General features: G+C 45.1%; 1 protein-coding gene across 1 annotated transcript; it reads right to left on the bottom strand.

The window, feature by feature from the left end:
• Positions 1 to 22,323: 22,323 nt before the first annotated feature.
• On the bottom strand, positions 22,324 to 22,935 carry LOC100282452 (subtilisin-chymotrypsin inhibitor CI-1B). The gene is made up of 2 exons (NM_001158424.2): positions 22,904 to 22,935; positions 22,324 to 22,779 (listed from the first exon to the last, which is right to left on the bottom strand). Exon 2 carries the CDS (start codon positions 22,748 to 22,750, stop codon positions 22,535 to 22,537), a length of 216 nt encoding a protein of 71 aa, NP_001151896.1. The 5' UTR covers positions 22,751 to 22,779; positions 22,904 to 22,935; the 3' UTR covers positions 22,324 to 22,534.
• Between the last annotated feature and the right edge of the window lie 4,383 nt (positions 22,936 to 27,318).

Below are 27,318 nucleotides of genomic sequence, written 5' to 3'. Positions count from 1 at the left end.
GTTTGAAAAATGCTGGTGCTACTTATCAGAGGGCTATGAATTTGATCTTTCATGAGCTGTTGGGAAACACTGTGGAAGTCTATATTTATGCTATTGTAGTAAAATCGGCTGAGTGTAGTTCTCATATAGCTGATTTGCGTAAAGCCTTTGATAAAATGTGTCGGTATGGTTTGAAAATGAACCCGCGTAAATGTGCTTTCGGAGTATCGGCTGGTAAGTTTTTAGGATTTATCATCCATGAGCATGGTATAGATATTGACCCTAACCGAATCAAGTCTATTCGGAATGGGATCGCCGACCTGTAAGGTCGAGGTGCAGAAGTTTCTCGGCAAGGTAAATTATTTACGAAGGTTTATTTCTAACCTAGCCAGGAAATTGATGCCTTCACCCCTATCCTTCGGCTTAAAAATGATGCCGAATTCACTTGGGGGCAGAACAGCAGGAAGCATTTGATCTCATCAGAAAATACTTGTCTTCGGCTCCCGTGTTAAAAGCACCACAAGTAGGAGTACCATTTCGATTATACATTGCAGCTGAAGATAAGGTTATTGTGGCTGTTCTGACACAAGAGACTGGAGGAAAGGAGCACGTGGTGACATATTTAAGTCGGAGGTTGGTGGATGCTGAAACAAGGTACACTTATATTGAGAAGTTATGCTTATGCTTGTTTTATGCATGCACCAAGTGTAGATGTTATTTACTGTCTAGTCATTGCACTGTTGCTAGTCAAGCTGATGTAATCAAATACATGTTACATAACCCAATTATGAGTGGTAGGATTGGTAAGTGGGCTTATGCAGTCATAGAATATGACTTGGCCTATGAACCATTGAAATCTATGAGAGGCTAGGTCGTAGCAGATTTTATTATAGAACATCGGATTGATGATACTCATAAACTAGACATGTCATACCTCACTATTGCTCCTTGGACTTTATATTTTGATGGATTGGTTTGCAATGAAGGGCAAGGAATTGGCATCGTACTTGTTTCACCAAGTAATGTCTCCTTTGACTTCTCTAGCTGATTGAAAACATATTGCACTAACAATCAAGCTGAATATGAGGCCTTTTTGTTCGGCTAGGAGCTTTTAAATTGTTTGGGAGTAAAACATATGAAGGCATTTAGTGATTCTCAGCGGGTTATCCAACAGGTGTTAAAAGAATATCAATGTTTTGATGGTACTTTAAATAGTTACCTTGAAAAGTGTTGGGACATAATTCATTCTTTTGACGAATTCAGTATTCGGCACATCTCTAGAGTTGAGAATCACAGGGCTAACAATTTGGCACAAGATGCATCAGGTTATCGGATAAAGCAAGGAAGATTTCACAACACTGAAAATCTGATAACCGGTGCAGGGCCAATTCCCCAGGCCACGGACCATCCGAGTGAAAACTCCGGACCGACCGGGGTTGCTTGGAAAGTCCTTCTAATTGATTCGGCTGATAATAAAGCCGATACAAGTGATTGGAGGACACCCATAATTAATTATTTATGGAATCCCAATATTAGGACGGATAAGAACATTCGGCGTACAACTTTCAAGTATGTTTTAATGAGTGATGAACTATACCGCCGAACGGTCAACGACGTCCTGCTTAAGTGCTTGGGCCTAGATGATGCTATATTAGCCATGGCCGAAGTACATGAAGGGATTTGTGGTACCCATCAATCGGCTCTAAAGATGAAGTGGTTGTTGCGAAGATCTGGTTTCTATTGGCCCAACATGATAGCTGATTGTTTCAAGTACTATAAAGGATATCAAGTATGTCAAAAATTCGGCGACTTACAGTTGGTCCCTACAGCCGAATTACATCGTATCATCAAGCCTAGTGAGAGCACCTAGAGGGGGTGAATAGGTGATCCTGTAAAATTTAACACTAAATAGCCACAAGCTTGGTTATAAAGATGTTAGTGCAATAGAACCAAGTGGCTATAGAGCGAGCTCTTGCGAATCACAAATAATCAAAGAGAAGGACAACACAAGGACACAATGGTTTATCCCATGGTTCGGTCAAGTATAAGACTTGCCTACCTCCACGTTGTGGCGTCTCAATGGATGAGGGTTGCACTCAACACCTTTCAAGTGATCCAATGATCAACTTGAATACCACTGCTTTTCTTTGCTTATCTCTTTTTCCCATTTGCGAGGAATCTCCACAAGTTGGAGTCTCCCGCCCTTACAACAAAGACCATAGTAAAAGCACAAGAGTAAGGGTGGGAAGCAACACACACAAATCTGCAGCAACACACACGTACACAAGCCAAGACTTGAGCTCAAAATGAAGCACAACGAGTTCACAACTAGAACGGAGCTCAAATCACTAACACAGTCGATCAAGTGCGCGAAGACGGAGTGTGGAAGACTTAGAATGCTTAGAATATGCTTCGGTGACTCCTCCATGCGCCTAGGGGTCCCTTTTATAGCCCCAAGGCAGCTAGGAGCCGTTGGAGGCAATCTTGGAAGGCTAATCTTGCCTTCTGTCGGGTGGTGCACCGGACAGTCCGGTGCGCCACCGAACAGTCCCTGTAGCTGTTCGGTGCGTGATCTCCTTCCTTTTCTGTCGCATAGGACCGTTGCAGATTCGTGGCAGTTGGCACACTGGATAGTCCGGTGTCCCCTGCCGACCGTTGGAGCGGGCCACGTGTCGCCCGCGGATTGCGCGGCCGACCATTGCGCAGTCGACCATTGGCTCACCGGACAGTCCAGTGCTCCACCGGACAGTCCGGTGAATTTTATCCATACGCCGTTGAACTTTTCCTGAGAACAACGACATCGCCGCGGACGACTCACCAGACAGTCCGGTGCACCACCGGACAGTCCGGTGAATTATAGTCGTACGCCACCATCGAGTCCCGAGAGTGGCCTATTCACCGAGACTGGCCTGGCGCACCGGACACTGTCCGGTGCACCACCGGACTGTTTGGTGCACCTAGACCGAGCAGGAGTTGGCTGTACAACTCTTTTCCAATTGCTTTTCTCCTGTTTCTAGCACTTAGACATAATACATTAGTACCCAAATCAATGTACTAAGTCTAGAAACGTACCTTGTTATATGATTTGCACTTCTTCAATCTTTGGCACAAATTAACACTTAGAGAATAGGTGTTGGGCACTTAATCACCAAAACACTTTAGAGATGGCCCAACGACACATTTCCCTTTCAATCTCCCCCTTTTTGGTGATTTATGCCAACACATCCAAAAGCAACCAAAAGAAATGCAATATCAATGCAAAAGAGAACCAAATTGTTTTTGACTCTAATTTGGCATATTTGGATCATACTTTGCCACCACTTGGTTTGTTTTTGCAAATCAAATTCATTTTCCTATCTCTAAGTCAAACACACTTGTTTAGGCACAAAGAAAGATATTCCAATGGAAAAATTGATCAAGAGCCAAAAACTTCCCCTTTTTCCCATAATCAAACATTCTCCCCATAAGAGACCAAATTTTGAAAATAAGAATATTTTGACAAATCAAAAGTTCTAACACTACTCTTTTCGAAATTTCACAAGTGGTAGCTGATCCATTTGCTTTGGACGTAGTTTCTCCCCCTTTGGCATGAAGCACCAAAACGGGATCATTCTTGGCCCTTTAACCCCATTGCCTCACCAAAATTGTCAGTTAAGAGCAAAAAGGCAATAAGAGCATAGATATGAACTTGGAGTTAATACCGGAGTGCAATGGAAGTCTTTGCATGGTCCAAGTTCACCTTTCCCTTTCAATTCACTTTTGAGACTAAATCAACTAAACTCAAACATAAAGGTTAGTCTCAAGGGATCAAGTTGTAGCATGCCTCCCCCTAAATAAGTGCATCACTTGCACATGGACTTGTGAGGTCCGGGGATCATGTGTACAACTTGAGCACCACAAATAAACAAAAATAGATTGAAATGCATAAATTAACATGATCAAAGGTATAAAACACATGTATGCTATAGATCAATCCAAGTTACGTGAATCTAAGACATTTAGCTCACTATGCAACCTGCAAAACCTTTTCTCATCTAAAGGCTTGGTGAAGATATCGGCTAGCTGGTTCTCGGTGCTAATATGGTACACCTCGATATCCCCCTTTTGCTGGTGGTCTCTCATGAAGTGATGCCGAATGTCTATGTGCTTAGTGCGGCTGTGTTCAACCGGATTATCCGCCATGCGGATTGCACTCTCATTGTCACATAGGAGTGAGACTTTGCTCATATTGTAGCCAAAGTCCCGGAGGGTTTGTCTCATCCAAAGTAGTTGCGCGCAACACTGTCCTGCGGCAACATACTCGGCCTCAGCGGTGGATAGGGCAACGAAAGTTTGTTTCTTTGAACTCCAAGACACCAGGGACCTTCCTAGGAATTGGCACGTCCCTGATGTACTCTTCCTATCAACCTTGCACCTGGCATAATTGGAGTCTGAATATCCAATCAAGTCAAAGGTAGACCCCTTTGGATACCAGATCCCGAAGCAAGGCGTAGCAACTAAATATCTAAGAATCCGCTTAACGGCCACAAGGTGACATTCCCTTAGGTCGGATTGATATCTAGCACACATGCATACGCTAAGCATAATATCCGGTCTAGTAGCACATAAATAAAGCAAGGAACCTATCATAGACCGGTATGCCTTTTGATCAACGGACTTACCTCCTTTGTTGAGGTCGACGTGTCCGTCGGTTCCCATTGGTGCCTTCGCGGGCTTGGCGTCCTTCATCCCAAACCGCTTGAGCAGGTCTTGCGTGTACTTCGTTTGGGAGATGAAGGTGCCGTCCTTGAGTTGCTTCACTTGGAACCCAAGGAAGTAGTTCAACTCGCCCATCATCGACATCTCAAATTTCTGTGTCATCACCCTGCTAAACTCCTCACAAGACTTTTAGTTAGTAGAACCAAATATTATGTCATCGACATAAATTTGGCACACAAATAGGTCACCATCACAAGTCTTAGTGAAAAGAGTTGGATCGGCTTTCCCAACCTTGAAAGCATTAGCAATTAGGAAATCTCTAAGGCATTCATACATGCTCTTGGGGCTTGCTTAAGTCCATAGAGCGCCTTAGAGAGCTTACACACATGGTCGGGGTATCGTTCATCCTCAAAGCCAGGGGGTTGCTCTACGTACACCTCCTCCTTGATTGGCCCGTTGAGGAAAGCGCTCTTCACATCCATTTGGAACAACCTGAAAGAGTGATGAGCGGCATAGGCTAATAGAATACAAATAGGCTCTAGCCTAGCCACAGGAGCAAAAGTCTCCTCAAAATCCAATCCTGCGACTTGGGCATAACCTTTTGCCACAAGTCGAGCCTTGTTTCATGTCACCACCCCGTGCTCGTCTTGCTTGTTGTGGAACACCCACTTGGTTCCCACAACGTTTTGCTTTGGACGTGGCACCAGGCTCCAAACTTCATTCCTCTTGAAGTTGTTGAGCTCTTCCTGCATGGCCAACACCCAGTCCGGATCTTGCAAGGCCTCTTCTACCCTGAAAGGCTCAATAGAAGAGACAAACGAGTAATGCTCACAAAAGTTAGCTAATCTTGAGCGAGTAGTTACTCCCTTTCTTATATCATCCAAAATCTGGTCGACGGGATGATTCCTTTGAATCGTCGCTCGGACTTGAGTTGGAGAGGCCCGTGGTGCTTCTTTCTCCATAACTTGGTCTTCTTGTGCTCCCCCTTGATCACACGCCTCCTCTTGAGGAACCTGTTCATCATCTTGAGTTGGGGGGTGCATCGTTGTTGAGGAAGAAGGTTGATCTTGCTCTTGTTGTTCCTGTGGTCGCACATCACCTATCGCCATCGTGCGTATTGCGGCCGTTGGAACATCATCTTCATCTACATCATCAAGATCAACTTGCTCTCTTGGAGAGCCATTAGTTTCATCAAATACAACATCACTAGAGACTTCAACCAAACCCGATGATTTGTTGAAGACTCTATACTCATTTGTATTTGAGTCATAACCTAGCAAAAACCCTTCTACAGCTTTGGGAGCAAATTTGGAATTTCTACCCTTCTTTACTAGAATGTAACATTTACTCCCAAATACACGAAAGTATGAAACGTTGGGTTTGTTACCGGTTAGAAGTTCATACGAGGTCTTCTTGAGGAGGCGATGAAGGTAGACCCGGTTTATGGCGTGGCAAGCTGTGTTCATAGCTTCCGACCAAAACCACTCGGGCGTCTTGAATTCTCCAAGCATCGTCCTCGCCATGTCGATAAGCGTCCTGTTCTTCCTCTCTACCACACCGTGTGTTGTGTAGGGAGCGGAGAACTCGTGCTTGATTCCTTCCTCCTCAAGGTACTCCTCCACTTGTAAGTTCTTGAATTCGGACCCGTTGTCGCTTCTTATCTTTTTCACCTTGAGCTCAAATTCGTTTTGAGCTCTCCTTAGAAAGTGCTTTAGGGTCCCTTGGGTTTCTTATTTATCCTGCAAAAAGAATACCTAAGTGAAGCGGGAAAAATCATCAACAGTAACAAGACCATACTTACTTCCCCCGATGCTGAGGTAGGCGACGGGTCCGAAGAGATCCATATGAAGTAGCTCCAGAGGTCTTGATGTGGTCATCACATTTTTGCTGTGATGAGTGCTTCCCACCTGTTTACCTTCTTGACAAGCTGCACAAGGTCTATATTTTTCGAAAAATACATTGGTTAGTCCTAACACATGTTCTCCCTTTAGAAGTTTATGAAGGTTCTTCATCCCAACATGTGCTAGACGGCGATGCCACAGCCAGCCCATGCTAGTCTTAGCAATTAAGCATGCATCTAGATCGACCTCCTCTTTTGAAAAATCCACTAAGTAGAGTTTGCCATCTAATACACCCTTAAAAGCTAGTGAACCATCACTCCTTCTAAAGACAGACACATCTACATTGGTAAATAGACAATTATAACCCATGTTACATAATTGACTTACAGACAATAAGTTGTACCCGAGCGATTCAATGAAGAACACATTTTAGATAGAATGCTCGGATGAAATGGCTATTTTCCCAGTCCTTTAACCTTGCCTTGGTTCCCATCTCCAAAGATTATCGAATCTTTGGGAATCTTTGTTCTTGACGTAGGAGGTGAACATCTTCTTCTCCCCCGTCATGTGGTTTGTGCATCCGCTGTCGATAATCCAGCTTGAGCCCCCGGATGCATAAACCTGCAAGGCAAATTAGGCTTGGGTTTTAGGTACCCAACTCTTGTTGGGTCCTACAAGGTTAGTTACAATAGCCTTTGGGACCCAAATACAAGTCTTGTCTCCCTTGCATTTGGACCCCAACTTTCTAGCAACCACTTTTTCATTTTTACATGAAAGTACAAACGTAGTGTTGCAAGCAAGAAAGACAGTGGTAGGTTTATTACACACTTTCCTAGGAGCATGAGACACAAAATTTCTCCTAGGCCTACCATTACAATTAGAACTTGAAGCAATCATAGCATGTGAGTCAAAAGCATTATAACTCCTATTATAATGAGAATTTTTAGAAAATTTTCTATCATTATACATGAAAGCATGATTCTTTTGATTACTACTAGCCATAGGGGCCTTCCCTTTCTCCTTGTTGGGAATGGGAGCCCTTTGGCTTGTTAAGTTCTTGGCTTCCTTTCGAAAGCCAAGTCCATCCTTAATTGAGGGGTGTCTACCAACGGCGTAGGCATCCCTAGCAAATTTTAACTTATCAAAGTCAATTTTGCAAGTCTTAAGTTGAGCATTAAGACTTGCCACCTCATTATTTAATTTAGTAATCGATGTAAGGTGTTCAACACAAGCATCAACATCAAAATCCTTACACCTATTACAAATGGCAACATGTTCTACACAAGATCTAGTTTTATTAGCTACTTCTAGCTTAGCATTTAAATCATCATTAACACTCTTTAAGCTAGATACAGTTTCATGATAAGCAGATAATTCAGAAGATAGCATTTCATTCCTTTTAACCTCTAAAGCAAGAGACTTTTGCACACTAACAAACTTATCATGCTCTTCATACAAAATATCTTCTTGCTTCTCTAACAATCTATCTTTTTCATTCAAAGCATCAATTAACTCATTAATTTTATCTACTTTTGCTCTATCTAAGCCCTTAAATAAATCGTTATAATCTACTTCATCATCACTTGAAGTAGTATACTTAGGGGTTTCTCGAACGCTTACCTTTTTCTCCTTTGCCATGAGGCAAGTGTGGCGCTTGTTGGGGAAGAGTGTCGATTTGTTGAAGGCGGAGGCAGCGAGTCCTTCATTGTCGGAGTCGAAAGAAGAGCAGTCCGAATCCCATTCTTTGCCAAGGTGCGCCTCGCCCTTTGCCTTCTTGTAGGCCTTCTTCTTCTCCCTCTTCCCACTCTTTTCTTGTAACTGGTCATTAGCATTATCAGGACAATTTGCTATAAAATAACCAGTCTTACCACATTTAAAACAAGAGCGTTTTCCTTTGCTTTACTCTTGTTGGGATGCTCCTTGCGTCCTTTTAGCGCGGTCTTGAAGCGCTTGATGATGAGGGCCATCTCATCTTCGTTTAGCCCGACAGCCTCAACTTGTGCCACCTTGCTAGGTAGCGCCTCCCTACTGCTGCTTGTTGCCTTGAGTGCAACGGGCTGGGGCTCATAGATGGGCATTAGGCCGTTCAATGCATCATCAACATATCTTGCTTCCTTGACCATCATACGCCCGCTCACAAACTTTCCGAGTATCTCCTCGGGTGTCATCTTTGTGTACCTGGGATTCTCACGGATGAGGTTCACAAGATGAGGGTCAATAACAGTAAAAGACCTGAGCATAAGTCGAACGACATCGTGGTCCGTCCATCTCGTGCTTCCATAGCTCCTGATCTTGTTGACCAGGGTTTTGAGCCTGTTGTATGTTTGAGTTGGCTCCTCTCCCCTGATCATGGCAAACCTTCCTACCTCGCCTTCCACCAACTCCATTTTGGTGATCATGGTGGCGTCGATCCCCTCATGCGATATCTTGAGGGTGTCCCATATTTGCTTGGCGTTGTCCAAGCCGCTCACCTTGTTGTATTCATCCCTGCACAACGATGCTAACAAAACAATGGTAGCTTGTGCATTCTTATGAATTTGTTCATTAATGAATACAGGGTTATCGTACTATCAAATTGCATTCTATTTTCAACTATCTCCCATATACTAGGATGGAGAGAAAATAAGTGACTACGCATTTTGTGACTCCAAAAAGCGTAGTCCTCTCCATCCAAGTGTGGAGGTTTACCAAGAGGAATTGAAAGCAAATGAGCATTGGAATTAAAAGGAATACGAGAATAATCAAATGAAAAATTTGAATTAACCGGTTTCTTTTTCTCGTCGTCATCGACTCTTGGGGAAGAAGAAGACTCGTCACTGTCGTAGTAGACGATCTTCTTGATGCACCTCTTCTTTTTCTTCCCATCCTTCTTCTTGTGACTTGAGCCATAGTCAGTGGGCTTTTCGTCCCTTGGCTCGTTGAAGATGGACTCCTTCTCCTTATCGTTGACCACCATCCCCTTTCCCTTAGGATCCATCTCTTTGGGCGATTAGTCCCTTACGTGAAAAGAACAGCTCTGATACCAATTGAGAGCACCTAGAGGGGGGGGTGAATAGGTGATCCTATAAAATTCAACACTAAATAGCCACAAGCTTGGTTATAAAGATGTTAGTGCAATAGAACCAAGTGGCTATAGAGCAAGCTCTTGCGAATCACAAATAATCAAAGAGAAGGACAACACAAGGACACAGTGGTTATCTCATGGTTCGGTCAAGTATAACACTTGCCTACCTCCATGTTGTGGCGTCCCAATGGACGAGGGTTGCACTCAACCCCTTTCAAGCGATCCAATGATCAACTTAAATACCACGACTTTTCTTTGCTTATCTCTTTTTCCCGTTTGCGAGGAATCTCCACAAGTTGGAGTCTCTCGCCCTTACAACAAAGATCACAGTAAAAGCACAAGAGTAAGGGTGGGAAGCAACACACACAAATCCACAGAAACACACACGCACACAAGCCAAGACTTGAGCTCAAAATGAAGCACAACGAGTTCACAACTAGAACGGAGCTCAAATCACTAACACAGTCGATCAAGTGCGCGGAGACGGAGTGTGGAAAACTTAGAATGCTTAGAATATGCTTGGATGACTCCTCCATGCGCCTAGGGGTCCCTTTTATATCCCCAAGGCAGCTAGGAGCCGTTGGAGGCAATCTTGGAAGGCTAATCTTGCCTTATGTCGGGTGGTGCACCGGACAGTCCGGTGCGCCACCGGACAGTCCCTATAGCTGTCTGGTGCACGATCTCCTTCCTTTTCTAGCGCATACGACCATTGCAGATTCATGGCAGTTGGCACACTGGATAGTCCGGTGTCCCCTGCCGACCGTTGGAGCGGGCCACGTGTCGCCCGCGGATTGAGCGGCCGACCATTGCGCAGTCGACCATTGGCTCACCGGACAGTCCAGTGCTCCACCGGACAGTCCGGTGAATTTTATCCATACGCCGTTGAACTTTTCCTGAGAACAACGACATCGCCGCGGACGACTCACCAGACAGTCCGGTGCACCACCGGACAGTCTGGTGAATTATAGTCGTACGCCACCATCGAGTCCCGAGAGTGGCCTATTCACCGAGACTGGCCTGGCGCACCGAACACTGTCCGGTGCACCACCGGACTGTTTGGTGCACCTAGACCGAGCAGGAGTTGGCTGTACAACTCTTTTCCAATTGCTTTTCTCCTGTTTCTAGCACTTAGACATAATACATTAGTACCCAAATCAATGTACTAAGTCTAGAAACGTACCTTGTTATATGATTTGCACTTCTTCAATCTTTGGCACAAATTAACACTTAGAGAATAGGTGTTGGGCACTTAATCACCAAAACACTTTAGAGATGGCCCAACGACACATTTCCCTTTCAATCTCCCCCTTTTTGGTGATTTATGCCAACACATCCAAAAGCAACCAAAAGAAATGCAATATCAATGCAAAAGAGAACCAAATTGTTTTTTACTCTAATTTGGCATATTTGGATCATACTTTGCCACCACTTGGTTTGTTTTTGCAAATCAAATTCATTTTCCTATCTCTAAGTCAAACACACTTGTTTAGGCACAAAGAAAGATATTCCAATGGAAAAATTGATCAAGAGCCAAAAACTTCCCCTTTTTCCCATAATCAAACATTCTCCCCATAAGAGACCAAATTTTGAAAATAAGAATATTTTGACAAATCAAAAGTTCTAACACTACTCTTTTCGAAATTTCACAAGTGGTAGCTGATCCATTTGCTTTGGCCGTAGTTTCTCCCCCTTTGGCATGAAGCACCAAAACGGGATCATTCTTGGCCCTTTAACCCCATTGCCTCACCAAAATTGTCAGTTAAGAGCAAAAAGGCAATAAGAGCATAGATATGAACTTGGAGTTAATACCGGAGTGCAATGGAAGTCTTTGCATGGTCCAAGTTCACCTTTCCCTTTCAATTCACTTTTGAGACTAAATCAACTAAACTCAAACATAAAGGTTAGTCTCAAGGGATCAAGTTGTAGCATGCCTCCCCCTAAATAAGTGCATCACTTGCACATGGACTTGTGAGGTCCGGGGATCATGTGTACAACTTGAGCACCACAAATAAACAAAAATAGATTGAAATGCATAAATTAACATGATCAAAGGTATAAAACACATGTATGCTATAGATCAATCCAAGTTACGTGAATCTAAGACATTTAGCTCACTATGCAACCTGCAAAACCTTTTCTCATCTAAAGGCTTGGTGAAGATATCGGCTAGCTGGTTCTCGGTGCTAATATGGTACACCTCGATATCCCCCTTTTGCTGGTGGTCTCTCAGGAAGTGATGCCGAATGTCTATGTGCTTAGTGCGGCTGTGTTCAACCGGATTATCCGCCATGCAGATTGCACTCTCATTGTCACATAGGAGTGAGACTTTGCTCATATTGTAGCCAAAGTCCCGGAGGGTTTGTCTCATCCAAAGTAGTTGCGCGCAACACTGTCCTGCGGCAACATACTCGGCCTCAGCGGTGGATAGGGCAACGAAAGTTTGTTTCTTTGAACTCCAAGACACCAGGGACCTTCCTAGGAATTGGCACGTCCCTGATGTACTCTTCCTATCAACCTTGCACCTGGCATAATTGGAGTCTGAATATCCAATCAAGTCAAAGGTAGACCCCTTTGGATACCAGATCCCGAAGCAAGGCGTAGCAACTAAATATCTAAGAATCCGCTTAACGGCCACAAGGTGACATTCCCTTAGGTCGGATTGATATCTAGCACACATGCATACGCTAAGCATAATATCCGGTCTAGTAGCACATAAATAAAGCAAGGAACCTATCATAGACCGGTATGCCTTTTGATCAACGGACTTACCTCCTTTGTTGAGGTCGACGTGTCCGTCGGTTCCCATTGGTGCCTTCGCGGGCTTGGCGTCCTTCATCCCAAACCGCTTGAGCAGGTCTTGCGTGTACTTCTTTTGGGAGATGAAGGTGCCGTCCTTGAGTTGCTTCACTTGGAACCCAAGGAAGTAGTTCAACTCGCCCATCATCGACATCTCAAATTTCTATGTCATCACCCTGCTAAACTCCTCACAAGACTTTTGGTTAGTAGAACCAAATATTATGTCATCGACATAAATTTGGCACACAAATAGGTCACCATCACAAGTCTTAGTGAAAAGAGTTGGATCGGCTTTCCCAACCTTGAAAGCATTAGCAATTAGGAAATCTCTAAGGCATTCATACCATGCTCTTGGGGCTTGCTTAAGTCCATAGAGCGCCTTAGAGAGCTTACACACATGGTTGGGGTATCGTTCATCCTCAAAGCCAGGGGGTTGCTCTACGTACACCTCCTCCTTGATTGGCCCGTTGAGGAAAGCGCTCTTCACATCCATTTGGAACAACCTGAAAGAGTGATGAGCGGCATAGGCTAATAGAATACAAATAGGCTCTAGCCTAGCCACAGGAGCAAAAGTCTCCTCAAAATCCAATCCTGCGACTTGGGCATAACCTTTTGCCACAAGTCGAGCCTTGTTTCATGTCACCACCCCGTGCTCGTCTTGCTTGTTGTGGAACACCCACTTGGTTCCCACAACGTTTTGCTTTGGACGTGGCACCAGGCTCCAAACTTCATTCCTCTTGAAGTTGTTGAGCTCTTCCTGCATGGCCAACACCCAGTCCGGATCTTGCAAGGCCTCTTCTACCCTGAAAGGCTCAATAGAAGAGACAAACGAGTAATGCTCACAAAAGATAGCTAATCTTGAGCGAGTAGTTACTCCCTTTCTTATATCACCCAAAATCTGGTCGACGGGATGATTCCTTTGAATCGTCGCTCGGACTTGAGTTGGAGAGGCCCGTGGTGCTTCTTTCTCCATAACTTGGTCTTCTTGTGCTCCCCCTTGATCACACGCCTCCTCTTGAGGAACCTGTTCATCATCTTGAGTTGGGGGGTGCACCGTTGTTGAGGAAGAAGGTTGATCTTGCTCTTGTTGTTCCTGTGGTCGCACATCACCTATCGCCATCGTGCGTATTGCGGCCGTTGGAACATCATCTTCATCTACATCATCAAGATCAACTTGCTCTCTTGGAGAGCCATTAGTTTCATCAAATACAACATCACTAGAGACTTCAACCAAACCCGATGATTTGTTGAAGACTCTATACTCATTTGTATTTGAGTCATAACCTAGCAAAAACCCTTCTACAGCTTTGGGAGCAAATTTGGAATTTCTACCCTTCTTTACTAGAATGTAACATTTACTCCCAAATACACGAAAGTATGAAACGTTGGGTTTGTTACCGGTTAGAAGTTCATACGAGGTCTTCTTGAGGAGGCGATGAAGGTAGACCCGGTTTATGGCGTGGCAAGCTGTGTTCATAGCTTCCGACCAAAACCACTCGGGCGTCTTGAATTCTCCAAGCATCGTCCTCGCCATGTCGATAAGCGTCCTGTTCTTCCTCTCTACCACACCGTTTTGCTGTGTTGTGTAGGGAGCGGAGAACTCGTGCTTGATTCCTTCCTCCTCAAGGTACTCCTCCACTTGTAAGTTCTTGAATTCGGACCCGTTGTCGCTTCTTATCTTTTTCACCTTGAGCTCAAATTCGTTTTGAGCTCTCCTTAGAAAGTGCTTTAGGGTCCCTTGGGTTTCTTATTTATCCTGCAAAAAGAATACCTAAGTGAAGCGGGAAAAATCATCAACAGTAACAAGACCATACTTACTTCCCCCGATGCTGAGGTAGGCGACGGGTCCGAAGAGATCCATATGAAGTAGCTCCAGAGGTCTTGATGTGGTCATCACATTTTTGCTGTGATGAGTGCTTCCCACCTGTTTACCTTCTTGACAAGCTGCACAAGGTCTATATTTTTCGAAAAATACATTGGTTAGTCCTAACACATGTTCTCCCTTTAGAAGTTTATGAAGGTTCTTCATCCCAACATGTGCTAGACGGCGATGCCACAGCCAGCCCATGCTAGTCTTAGCAATTAAGCATGCATCTAGATCGACCTCCTCTTTTGAAAAATCCACTAAGTAGAGTTTGCCGTCTAATACACCCTTAAAAGCTAGTGAACCATCACTCCTTCTAAAGACAGACACATCTACATTGGTAAATAGACAATTATAACCCATGTTACATAATTGACTTACAGACAATAAGTTGTACCCGAGCGATTCAATGAAGAACACATTTGAGATAGAATGCTCGGATGAAATGGCTATTTTCCCAGTCCTTTAACCTTGCCTTGGTTCCCATCTCCAAAGATTATCGAATCTTTGGGAATCTTTGTTCTTGACGTAGGAGGTGAACATCTTCTTCTCCCCCGTCATGTGGTTTGTGCATCCGCTGTCGATAATCCAGCTTGAGCCCCCGGATGCATAAACCTGCAAGGCAAATTAGGCTTGGGTTTTAGGTACCCAACTCTTGTTGGGTCCTACAAGGTTAGTTACAATAGCCTTTGGGACCCAAATACAAGTCTTGTCTCCCTTGCATTTGGACCCCAACTTTCTAGCAACCACTTTTTCATTTTTACATGAAAGTACAAACGTAGTGTTGCAAGCAAGAAAGACAGTGGTAGGTTTATTACACACTTTCCTAGGAGCATGAGACACAAAATTTCTCCTAGGCCTACCATTACAATTAGAACTTGAAGCAATCATAGCATGTGAGTCAAAAGCATTATAACTCCTATTATAATGAGAATTTTTAGAAAATTTTCTATCATTATACATGAAAGCATGATTCTTTTGATTACTACTAGCCATAGGGGCCTTCCCTTTCTCCTTGTTGGGAATGGGAGCCCTTTGGCTTGTTAAGTTCTTGGCTTCCTTTCGAAAGCCAAGTCCATCCTTAATTGAGGGGTGTCTACCAACGGCGTAGGCATCCCTAGCAAATTTTAACTTATCAAAGTCAATTTTGCAAGTCTTAAGTTGAGCATTAAGACTTGCCACCTCATTATTTAATTTAGTAATCGATGTAAGGTGTTCAACACAAGCATCAACATCAAAATCCTTACACCTATTACAAATGGCAACATGTTCTACACAAGATCTAGTTTTATTAGCTACTTCTAGCTTAGCATTTAAATCATCATTAACACTCTTTAAGCTAGATACAGTTTCATGATAAGCAGATAATTCAGAAGATAGCATTTCATTCCTTTTAACCTCTAAAGCAAGAGACTTTTGCACACTAACAAACTTATCATGCTCTTCATACAAAATATCTTCTTGCTTCTCTAACAATCTATCTTTTTCATTCAAAGCATCAATTAACTCATTAATTTTATCTACTTTTGCTCTATCTAAGCCCTTAAATAAATCGTTATAATCTACTTCATCATCACTTGAAGTAGTATACTTAGGGGTTTCTCGAACGCTTACCTTTTTCTCCTTTGCCATGAGGCAAGTGTGGCGCTCGTTGGGGAAGAGTGTCGATTTGTTGAAGGCGGAGGCAGCGAGTCCTTCATTGTCGGAGTCGAAAGAAGAGCAGTCCGAATCCCATTCTTTGCCAAGGTGCGCCTCACCCTTTGCCTTCTTGTAGGCCTTCTTCTTCTCCCTCTTCCCACTCTTTTCTTGTAACTGGTCATTAGCATTATCAGGACAATTTGCTATAAAATAACCAGTCTTACCACATTTAAAACAAGAGCGTTTTTCCTTTGCTTTACTCTTGTTGGGATGCTCCTTGCGTCCTTTTAGCGCGGTCTTGAAGCGCTTGATGATGAGGGCCATCTCATCTTCGTTTAGCCCGGCAGCCTCAACTTGTGCCACCTTGCTAGGTAGCGCCTCCCTACTGCTGCTTGTTGCCTTGAGTGCAACGGGCTGGGGCTCATAGATGGGCATTAGGCCGTTCAATGCATCATCAACATATCTTGCTTCCTTGACCATCATACGCCCGCTCACAAACTTTCTGAGTATCTCCTCGGGTGTCATCTTTGTGTACCTGGGATTCTCACGGATGAGGTTCACAAGATGAGGGTCTATAACAGTAAAAGACCTGAGCATAAGTCGAACGACATCATGGTCCGTCCATCTCGTGCTTCCATAGCTCCTGATCTTGTTGACCAGGGTTTTGAGCCTGTTGTATGTTTGAGTTGGCTCCTCTCCCCTGATCATGGCAAACCTTCCTACCTCGCCTTCCACCAACTCCATTTTGGTGATCATGGTGGCGTCGATCCCCTCATGCGATATCTTGAGGGTGTCCCATATTTGCTTGGCGTTGTCCAAGCCACTCACCTTGTTGTATTCATCCCTGCACAACGATGCTAACAAAACAATGGTAGCTTGTGCATTCTTATGAATTTGTTCATTAATGAATACAGGGTTATCGTACTATCAAATTGCATTCTATTTTCAACTATCTCCCATATACTAGGATGGAGAGAAAATAAGTGACTACGCATTTTGTGACTCCAAAAAGCGTAGTCCTCTCCATCCAAGTGTGGAGGTTTACCAAGAGGAATTGAAAGCAAATGAGCATTGGAATTAAAAGGAATACGAGAATAATCAAATGAAAAATTTGAATTAACCGGTTTCTTTTTCTCGTCGTCATCGACTCTTGGGGAAGAAGAAGACTCGTCACTGTCGTAGTAGACGATCTTCTTGATGCACCTCTTCTTTTTCTTCCCATCCTTCTTCTTGTGACTTGAGCCAGAGTCAGTGGGCTTTTCGTCCCTTGGCTCGTTGAAGATGGACTCCTTCTCCTTATCGTTGACCACCATCCCCTTTCCCTTAGGATCCATCTCTTTGGGCGATTAGTCCCTTACGTGAAAAGAACAGCTCTGATACCAATTGAGAGCACCTAGAGGGGGGGGTGAATAGGTGATCCTATAAAATTCAACACTAAATAGCCACAAGCTTGGTTATAAAGATGTTAGTGCAATAGAACCAAGTGGCTATAGAGCAAGCTCTTGCGAATCACAAATAATCAAAGAGAAGGACAACACAAGGACACAGTGGTTTATCTCATGGTTCGGTCAAGTATAACACTTGCCTACCTCCACGTTGTGGCGTCCCAATGGACGAGGGTTGCACTCAACCCCTTTCAAGCGATCCAATGATCAACTTAAATACCACGACTTTTCTTTGCTTATCTCTTTTTCCCGTTTGCGAGGAATCTCCACAAGTTGGAGTCTCTCGCCCTTACAACAAAGATCACAGTAAAAGCACAAGAGTAAGGGTGGGAAGCAACACACACAAATCCACAGAAACACACACGCACACAAGCCAAGACTTGAGCTCAAAATGAAGCACAACGAGTTCACAACTAGAACGGAGCTCAAATCACTAACACAGTCGATCAAGTGCGCGGAGACGGAGTGTGGAAAACTTAGAATGCTTAGAATATGCTTGGATGACTCCTCCATGCGCCTAGGGGTCCCTTTTATATCCCCAAGGCAGCTAGGAGCCGTTGGAGGCAATCTTGGAAGGCTAATCTTGCCTTATGTCGGGTGGCGCACCGGATAGTCCGGTGCGCCACCGGACAGTCCCTGTAGCTGTCTGGTGCGCGATCTCCTTCCTTTTCTAGCGCATACGACCATTGCAGATTCATGGCAGTTGGCACACCGGACAGTCCGGTGCACACCGAACAGTCCGGTGCCCCCTGCCGACCGTTGGAGCGGGCCACGCGTTGCCCGCGGATTGCGCGGTGGACCGTTGTGCAGTCGACCGTTGGCTCACCGGACAGTTCGGTGCTCCACCGAATAGTCTGGTGAATTTTATCCGTACACCGTTGAACTTTTCCCGAGAGCGACGACTTCGCCGTGGACGACTCACCGGACAGTCCGGTGAATTATAGCCGTACGCCGCCGTCGAGTCCCGAGAGTGGCCTGTTCACCGAGACTGGCCTGACGCACCGGACACTCCGGTGCACCCAGACCGAGCAGGAGCACAACCAACTCTTTTCTAATTGCTTTTCTCTTGTTTCTAGCACTTAGACACAATACATTAGTACCCAAATCAATGTACTAAGTCTAGAAACGTACCTTGTTATATGATTTGCACTTCTTTAATCTTTGGCACAAATTAACACTTAGAGAATAGGTGTTGGGCACTTAATCACCAAAACACTTTAGAAATGGCCCAAGGGCACATTTCCCTTTCACCTTGGCCTTTCAAAGGATGGGGATTAGACTTCATAGGAGAAATTCATCCTTCATCATCAAAGGGGCATCGGTTCGTGTTAGTTGCCACTGACTATTTTACCAAATGGACCGAAGTCGTTGCTCTAAAGAACATGACACACATGGAGGTAATTGAGTTCATAACCGAACATATTATTCATAGATTCGGCATTCCTCAGACCTTGACTACAGATCAAGGAGCTTCTTTTATGTCAAAGGAGGTACGTGAGTTTGCTGAATTGTATAGAATTAAATTGCTCAATTTGTCTCCGTATTATGCTCAGGCCAATGGATAGGGCGAGTCTAGTGATAAAACATTGATTAACTTGATAAAAAATAAGATATCTGATAATCCTAAGTATTGGCACAAGATTTTGTCTAAAGCTTTGTGGGCTCACAGAATATCTAAACACCGTGCTACTAAAGTTTCTCCATTTGAGCTTGTCTATGGGCAAGAAGCAGTTTTACTTGTGGAGATAAGTTTGAATGCTGTCAGAATCGCTAGGCAAAATGGCTTAACTATCAGTGATTATTATAATTTGATGATGGACAATATTGATGAGGTGACCGATAAAACAGTGGCAGCCTTAGGAGAGATATAAAAGGACAAGATCATGGTATCCAAGGCCTACAACAAGAAGGTTAAAGCTAAATCATTTCAGGTAGGGGACCTGGTGTGGAAGACCATCTTGCCGCTAAGAAATAAAGACCGGAAGTTTGGGAAGTGGAAGCCAAGCTGAGAGGGTCCATATAAAGTAACACAAGTAATATTTGGTAATGCCTATTTACTGCAAACATTGCAAGGCAAAGATTTTCCCAAGGCTTTGAATGGGTGTTTCCTTAAGCAGTACCATCTTAGTATGTGGCAAGATGCTTAAGAAAACCGATGTGATCACATCGAGTTAGTTGCTTTTGGTTCGCTCAGCCACACCAAAAGGCAGGGGGCATATGTTGAGCACCAAAAAGAGGGCGGACGGTCCGGCCCTGGGGCCGGACAGTCCACGGTCCGGACGGTCCGCGCCGCGGGTCCGGATGGTCCGCGTGTGCGTAGAATAGATTAGGGTTCCAAGTTTCTTGCTGTGTTTGTTGGCTAGATTCTCAGAATTAGCTTGGGGAGTTTGTTTGTAACGGGTCTAGCCCCCTCCTCTATAAAAACAGAGGACTACGGCCGATTAGAAATCATCAATCGAATCAATAATACTTCTATCTCGCATTTATTTACTGTACAATTAGGAGTAGTTCTAGTCTAGTTCTACTTTAGCCTCTCAATCCCCAAATTCTCTGCTTCTGTTCGACTCTACGTCGATTAGAGGAGTCTAGGTCGGCCTGCCCGAGCCTAGACAACTCCTAGGATCTCTCCTCCCCGACGGGGTCCCTCCCGGGAGCGAGATCCAGGCACCGCCAGTGACCTTCCACCGCCCCTGCGCACGCGCGGACCATCTGGCCCCAGGCACGGACCGTTCGGCCGTCAGGCAGGAAACCCTAGCCCCTGCACCAGGTCGCGGACAGTCCGGCCCATAGCCACGGACCGTTCGCGCCTGACCAGAGAGCACCATCGCTGGTTCTTATTGAGTGTTTGGCGCCCGCAAAAAGGTGCCAACACTTTAGTGTTTTTCACGTTACTCCAAATTAATCTATAGGTCGTCACCGAAATCATACTTGGGAACTAAGTTGTTGGCCGGCTGCGACCAGACCTGGGAGCGCGAGGGATCGACGAGAGTTCTTTGTTTCTAGTTCTCTAAATTTTGTACAAACCAGTTAGCTTTGTGAGAAGAGGAGGGTGCCAGGAGTGGTGCTCGTCGTCTCACACTGATTCCTCACGGATCAAGACAACTCACGGGGGAAGACTTGCAAAGTCAAAGGATGAAGGAAATAAGCTGATCAGGAGCAAAACAGACCAGATATGAACATCCAGAATAAGTTAGCACTACCAGAATCCGACACTTTGCCGAGTACTTTTTGTCAGGCATTCGGCAAATAAGCCTTTACCGAGTGCCGCACTCGGTAAAGTCCTGTTCTTGGTAACGATCGCGTTTACCAAGAGCAGGACTCTCGGCATAGAAATATAGTCGACAAAAATGTCTTTGCCGAGTGCCAAACACTCGGCGAACGGTGGCGCTCGGCAAAGGGCCGTCAGCAGCCGTCTATAGCTGACGACCGTTAACTTTACCGAGCGCCGAGCGTTGGCACTCGGCAAAGAAGCTTGTTTGCCGAGTGTCAACCTGCTGACACTCGGTAGAGCATACTGTGCCGAGTGCCATTTTTGGGCACTCGGCAAAGTATATATTTTTTATTTTTTTCTTTTCCCAACCATACTTTTTGTGGTATGTTCCTACACTATGTAGACCTACATGTACCATTTTGGCACAATTATAAAAGTGTTTCCTATAACTATTGGATTTAGTTCGTTTAATGGAATTTCCTTGGATAATTCAGATTTGAACTGCAAGTCACTCGAAATATGGAAAACCGTGCATGCAAAAATGATATGTATGTTATTTAGCACAAGCTACGACCGATTTCAGGAACAGGTCGAAATCTTCGAGCACCATGCTCACTAAACATAACCGTGAACTTGCCATTCAGTTGTTTAAAACACAAACAAAGTCAGAAAATCATGAAACTTTTCCACATGTCATGATATCATATGTAGAGGCTGTGATAAAAATTTGAGAATATTTCGAGAAAGTTGTGACACACTATGTGTAGAAACCTAGCCGGTCTACATTGAAACTTTATGATTTCATGTGTAGGTCACTTAGGTTTCTACACATAGTGCATCATAACTTTATCGAAACATTCTCAAATTTTTATCACAGCCTCTACATATGATATCATGATATGTGGACAAGTTTAATGATTTTCTAACTTTGTTTGTATTTTTTACAATTTTTAAACAATTGGATGGCAAGTTCACGGTCATGTTTAGTGAACATGGTGCTCGAAGATTCTGGTCTGTTCCTGAAATTGGTCGTAACTTGTGTTATCTACAATGGATATCATTATTGCATGCATGGCTTTACATGTTTCGATCGACTTGCAATTCGAATCTGAATTTTCCGAGAAAACTAAATTAAAAGAACAAAATCTAATAGTTATAGCAAACAATTTTATAATTGTGCTAAAATGGTACATGTAGGTCTATATAGTGTAGCAACATAACACAAAAAAGTTTGGTAAGGAAAACAAAAATAAATAAAAATATACTTTGCCGAGTGTCCAAGAATGGCACTCGGTAAAGAATTCTTTGCCGAGTGCCAGATGTGGGGCACTCGGCAAAGTTTTTTTGAAAACTCTAAATGCAGTCTTTGCCGAGTGCTTGGCAGCGGACAATCGGCAAATTCTATTTTTAAATTAAAAAATCTTTGCCGAGTGCCCACGATCTGGCACTCGGCAAAGCCAGTGAATATTACAGCCGTCGTCTTCCTCTTCGCTCACTCCAACTCAAAAACTCGCGCCCGCTGCACCCGCCGCCGCCGCTCCACCGTCCCTGCAGTAGGTGATGGCGTGGATGCTAATTTTTCAAGTCGTCATGTGAAAAGTTATACATCCCTAAGTCGTTAATTATTGATAAGGCGTACATGACCGTCTCATCCTATTTTAACCTTAAACCAAAATATATTTAATTAATAAGATGTACATGCTCTAAGTCGTTAACCTATCTATATTGTGCAGATTCCATCATTATTTGAGCCTGCGTTCCAGTTCATCGATCTTATAGAAAAGAAGTTGGAAACCAAACAACTGATCGAGCACATTTTCATATATCCAATCGTGAAAGGGTGAACATTATTCTGATACTTTTTATTCATGCATAACGACGATGCCATTATTTTTACTAGCAACTTATAGGAACGATCGAAGCACACACACATCCATTATTCGGCGACGGACAGGTACGCATGGCATGTCCGAGTCATTCATTTTGTAGATTTAAACCTCAGCCGATGTGGGGTGCCTCCGCGACGGTGTCGACGAAGATGCGGACGCGGTTGGGGCGGAAATCCATGGTCACCGGCGTGCCGACGGGCAGCACGACGATGTCGGCGTCGGGCTTGTCGCACAGGATCACCCTCTTGGCTTCTTCCAGGCTGAGCCCGACCACTTCCGGCCAAGACTTCTTGGCGCCATCGTCGCCGCCGCCTGTGGAGCTCATGGTGCTCGGCTGCCGATGGCGAACTGAAACTGCAAATCAATCGATGATGGCGTTAAACGAAAACTAACAAACTACTGGTAGCTACTACTATGTTATTGCAAAAAATCCAAGAGCGTGATATTATATACTAAGAGAGAGAGGCACAGTACTTACGGGCAATAATTAATTATGGAGCTTCTTTGTGTGAAGCGAGTATGCGATGGTGAGGTATTTATAGAGCTGCTGCTGCTGCAGCCAACAGGGCAGCATGTGTGTGTGTCATCGCTCATCAGGATTACACAGGCTGCATGCTCCACCGCTCAACAATAATGCATACGTATATGTAATTATATATACATGCACGAGGCACACGAGGTGGCCCTGGTCTGCATACAGCCAGTAATAATGAAAAAAAAACAAGAAAAATGAAAGGATAAAAACGCTGCAGGAACATGCATATCCATCCATATGGTTGTACGAGCATCTGAATGAACACTACTGGCAGAAACACTTGACACTAGACTGTGAGATGGGTCAACTTCTCAACCCACTAAGGGCTAGTTTGAGAACTCCATTTTTCCAAATGAACTATTCTCTTGAAAAAATGGAAATTCATTGAGAAAATTAGGTTCCCAAACTAGCCCTAAAAGCTTAGTTCGGTTAGGAGCGAATTGAAAAGGCTGGAATATAATGGAGAGATTAAATTCCTGTCTATTCAATTTTTAGGCAGGAAGAAATTTAATCCCCTAAACCCCCTCCAATTAATCCAGCTGCAACCGAGTATGACCTAAGAGACGCTGAAGATTAGTTTAAGCTTTAATACATACGTGTGATTGTTACGGCCACACAATTCTCAGGAGTTGCATTATGCATCTATATGGCGACAGCGAACGAACTGCTTTTCCAACGTAGTAGTATATTATATACACAGATGAAGCTTTAATGAACATGCGTTGATGATACTCTTACTACGTATATATTCACTCTTGATTACTGCTCATGCACATGACATATTTACTATGTTACAGCAATAGTAACAGCACTCAACTTAATCTGTGTATAGCAGAGTGACATGCATTAATCTACAGATCGTCACCGAAATCATACTTGGGAAGTAAGTTGTTGGCCGGCTGCGATCAGACCTGGGCGTGTGAGGGATCCACGAGAGTTCTTTGTTTCTAGTTCTCTAAATTTTTTATAAACCAGTTAACTTCTTGGGAAGAAGAGAGTGCCGAGAGTGGTGCTCGTCGTCTCATGCCTTCGATCTATATTACAATTGGTATCGGATTCTGGTCGCGGTCCTAGCAGAATCTCTTGAATATTTGCAGTACAAGATGAGGGGGTAGAAGCACATTGACGTCATCAAGCAGGAGCTTCTTCAATCCATGCAACTGCAGTACGACTCCATCAAGCAGGAGCTAGAAGAGAACACAGCTCGACTTGGAAGCCGCAGATCGAGATTGATGGTGGTCATCTTCGTAAGGAATTGGGAATTCTCATGGGCAAAATTAACGAGTTGGTGCCATTCCGAGAGAAATTTCACGTAGCCTTGAAGGTGTCCGATTGGGAGCCTCTAGAGTACACGTTGCTACTCCTATTCAGTCGTTGACACTTGACACCAGGACCTATTAACAATTGCACTACACCTTCTTACCGGAATGATGGATTTGGGGTGATGACCACCCTGATTCCGCCTCCGGTCACAGGTACACATTCTCTCCTGTATCTGGGATCACCATATTCAACACATAGATCCTTTGTTATCGCCTTATGCTTCACATCTGGTGGCGTCATTGCCTAAATTATGTTTTCCCCCGATTGATGGTCACCATCCTAAGATGTGGAAAGCTAAGTGTGAATCATGTTTTGAAGTTTTCGCTATGCCAAGTGAACTATGGGTCAAAATTGCGTCTATGCACTTCGAGCCTTCAACTGCATTCTGGTTGTATTCAACTGACCCTGTTTTACGTAACAACCCTGGGTCAAAATTTTGTTCAGCGATGTTGAAAGTCGCCTAGAGAGGAGGGCTGAATAGGTAAATCTGAAATTTATAAACTTTAAGCACAACTACAAGCCGGTGTTAGCGTTAGAAATAAAGTCTAGTCCGAAAGAGAGTGCAAAAACAAATCAACCAAAGAAATATAGCGGATGACACAGTGATTTGTTTTACCGAGATTCGATTTTTGAAACCTACTCCCCTTTGAGGTGGTCACAAAGACCGGGTCTCTTTCAACTCTTTCCCTCTCTCAAACGGTCACCTAAACCGAGTGAGCTTTCTTCTTAATCAAATGGGTCACTTAGACCCCACACAGGGACCACCACAACTTGGTGTCTCTTGCTTTGATTACAAGTGTGTGAAAACAAGAATAGAGGAAGAAGAAAAGCGATCCAAGCGACAAGAACTCAAATGAACACGAAAATCTCTCTCTCACTAGTCACTAAGTGTTTGGAGTGATTTTGAACTTGGGAGAGGATTTGATCTCTTGTTTGTGTTTTGGAGTGAAGTCTAGATCTCTTGTATTGAATGCAATATGTTGGAAAACTTGGATGCCTTTAAGGGTGGTGGTTGGGGGTATTTATAGCCCCAACCACCAAAACAGCCGTTGGGGAGGGCTGTTGTCGATGGGTGCACCGGACAGTCCGGTGCGCCAGCCACGTCACCCAACAGTTAGGGTTCTGACGGTTTCGACCGTTAGAGCTCTGACAACCTGGGCCATCGGACAGTCCGGTGTCGCACCGGACAGTCACTGTTCACTGTCCGGTGCGCCTTCTGGCGCTGCTCTGACTTCTGCGCGAACTGTCCGCGCACTGTTCACGTTGCAGGCGACCGTTGGAGTCGACCGTTGCATTTGGGAGCCGTTGCTCCGCTGGCACACCGGACAGTCCGGTGACCCACCGGACAATCCGGTGAATTATAGCGGAGCGCGGCCTCAGAAACCCGAAGGTGAAGAGTTTGAAGTCGATCCACCCTGGTGCACCGGACACTGTCCGGTGGCACACTGGACAGTCCGGTGCGCCAGACTAGGGTTCTCTTCGGTTTCTTTTGCTCCTTTCTTTTGAACCCTAACTTTAGTCTTTTTATTGGTTTGTGCTGAACTTTTGGCACCTGTAGAACATATAATCTAGAGCAAACTAGTTAGTCTAATATTTATGTTGGGCAATTCAACCACCAAAATCATTTAAAAAAAGGTTTGACCCTATTTCCCTTTCAATCTCCCCTTTTTGGTGATTGATGTCAACACAAACCAAAGCAAATATATAAGTGCAGAATTGAACTAGTTTGCATAAGGTAAGTGCAAAGGTTGCTTGGAATTAAACCAATTCATAATTTCATTAGATATGCATGGATTGCTTTCTTTCTTTTTAACATTTTGGACCACTGTCGGCGTTTCGACCCCGGGGGGTCCCTGGACCGACGAGTAAATTGTCGCTACGTGTCCCAGCCCAGATGGGTCGGTGCGAGATGGAACACAAGGGGGAAAAAAGGGAACCGCGGCTCATGTTATCCTGCGCCCAGGGTGGATGCGCTTGCAGTAGGGGGTTACAAGCGTCCGCGAGGGAGAGAGAGAGCCTGTCCGTCAGCCCGTCCTCCCGCGCGACCCCCCTTTCGTACGAGGGCCCTGGACCTTCATTTTATAGATGTAAGGAGAGGGTCTAGGTGTACAATGGGGGTGTAGCAATGTGCTAACGTGTCCGGCAGAGAGGAGCCAGAGCCCTATGTACATGCCGACGTGGCTGTCGGAGAGGTGTTAGTGCCCTGTGCATGTGATGTCATGGCCGTCGGAGGAGCGCTTGAGCCCTGTAGAAGCACAACTGTCGGGGCTGTCAGGACCTTGCTGACGTCTCCTTACTTCCATAGGGGGTTGAGAACCGCCGTCGTCATGGGAGCACGCGGGGTGCCATCATTACTTGTTTACCGGGGCGAGCTAGATGGGAGGCCGGTCTTGTTCCCCGTAGCCTGAGCTAGCTAGGGGTGGGGTAATGATGTACCCCCCTGTAACGTGGCCGGTCCGAGCCCAAGGTCGGGCAAGGCGGTGACTCCTCCGAGGTCGAGGATGAGTTCGAGCCCTGGGGTCGGGCGAGGTGGAGACCGTCTTCCGAGGTCGAGGCGGGTGCCGAGCCCTGGGGTCGGGCGAGGCAGAGACCGTCTTCCGAGGTCGAGGTTGAGTCCGAGCCCTGGGGTCGGGCGAGGCGGAAACCGTCTTCCGAGGTCGAGGCAGGGGCCGAGCCCCGGGGTCGGGCGAGGCGGAGCTTCCTATGGCGCCTGAGGCTGGACTTGGCTGCTGTCAGCCTCACCTTGGCGGGTGGCACAACAGTCGGAGCAGGGCAGGCGACGCTGTTTTCCTATCAGGTCAGTCAGTGGAGGGGCGAAGTGACTACGGTCACTTCGGCCCTGCCGATTGAGAAACGCGCATCAGGATAAGGTGTCAGGAGATCCTTGCATTGAATGCTCCTGCGATACGGTCGGTTGGCGAGGCGATCTGGCCAAGGTTGCTTCACTGCGAAGCCTGCCCGAGCTGGGCCTCGGGCGAGTCGAAGGTGCGCCCGTTGCTTGAGGAGGCCCTCGGGCGAGGCGTGAATCCGCCTGG

Source organism: Zea mays, chromosome 6, assembly GCF_902167145.1.
Source record: "Zea mays cultivar B73 chromosome 6, Zm-B73-REFERENCE-NAM-5.0, whole genome shotgun sequence".
Classification (NCBI taxonomy): Eukaryota; Viridiplantae; Streptophyta; class Magnoliopsida; order Poales; family Poaceae; genus Zea; species Zea mays.
This window is presented reverse-complemented; position numbering and strand designations above follow the sequence as displayed.

Excerpts from the sequence above, each read along its gene's own strand:
- LOC100282452 (NM_001158424.2), bottom strand. The coding sequence starts at position 22,750 with ATGAGCTCCACAGGCGGCGGCGACGATGGCGCCAAGAAGTCTTGGCCG.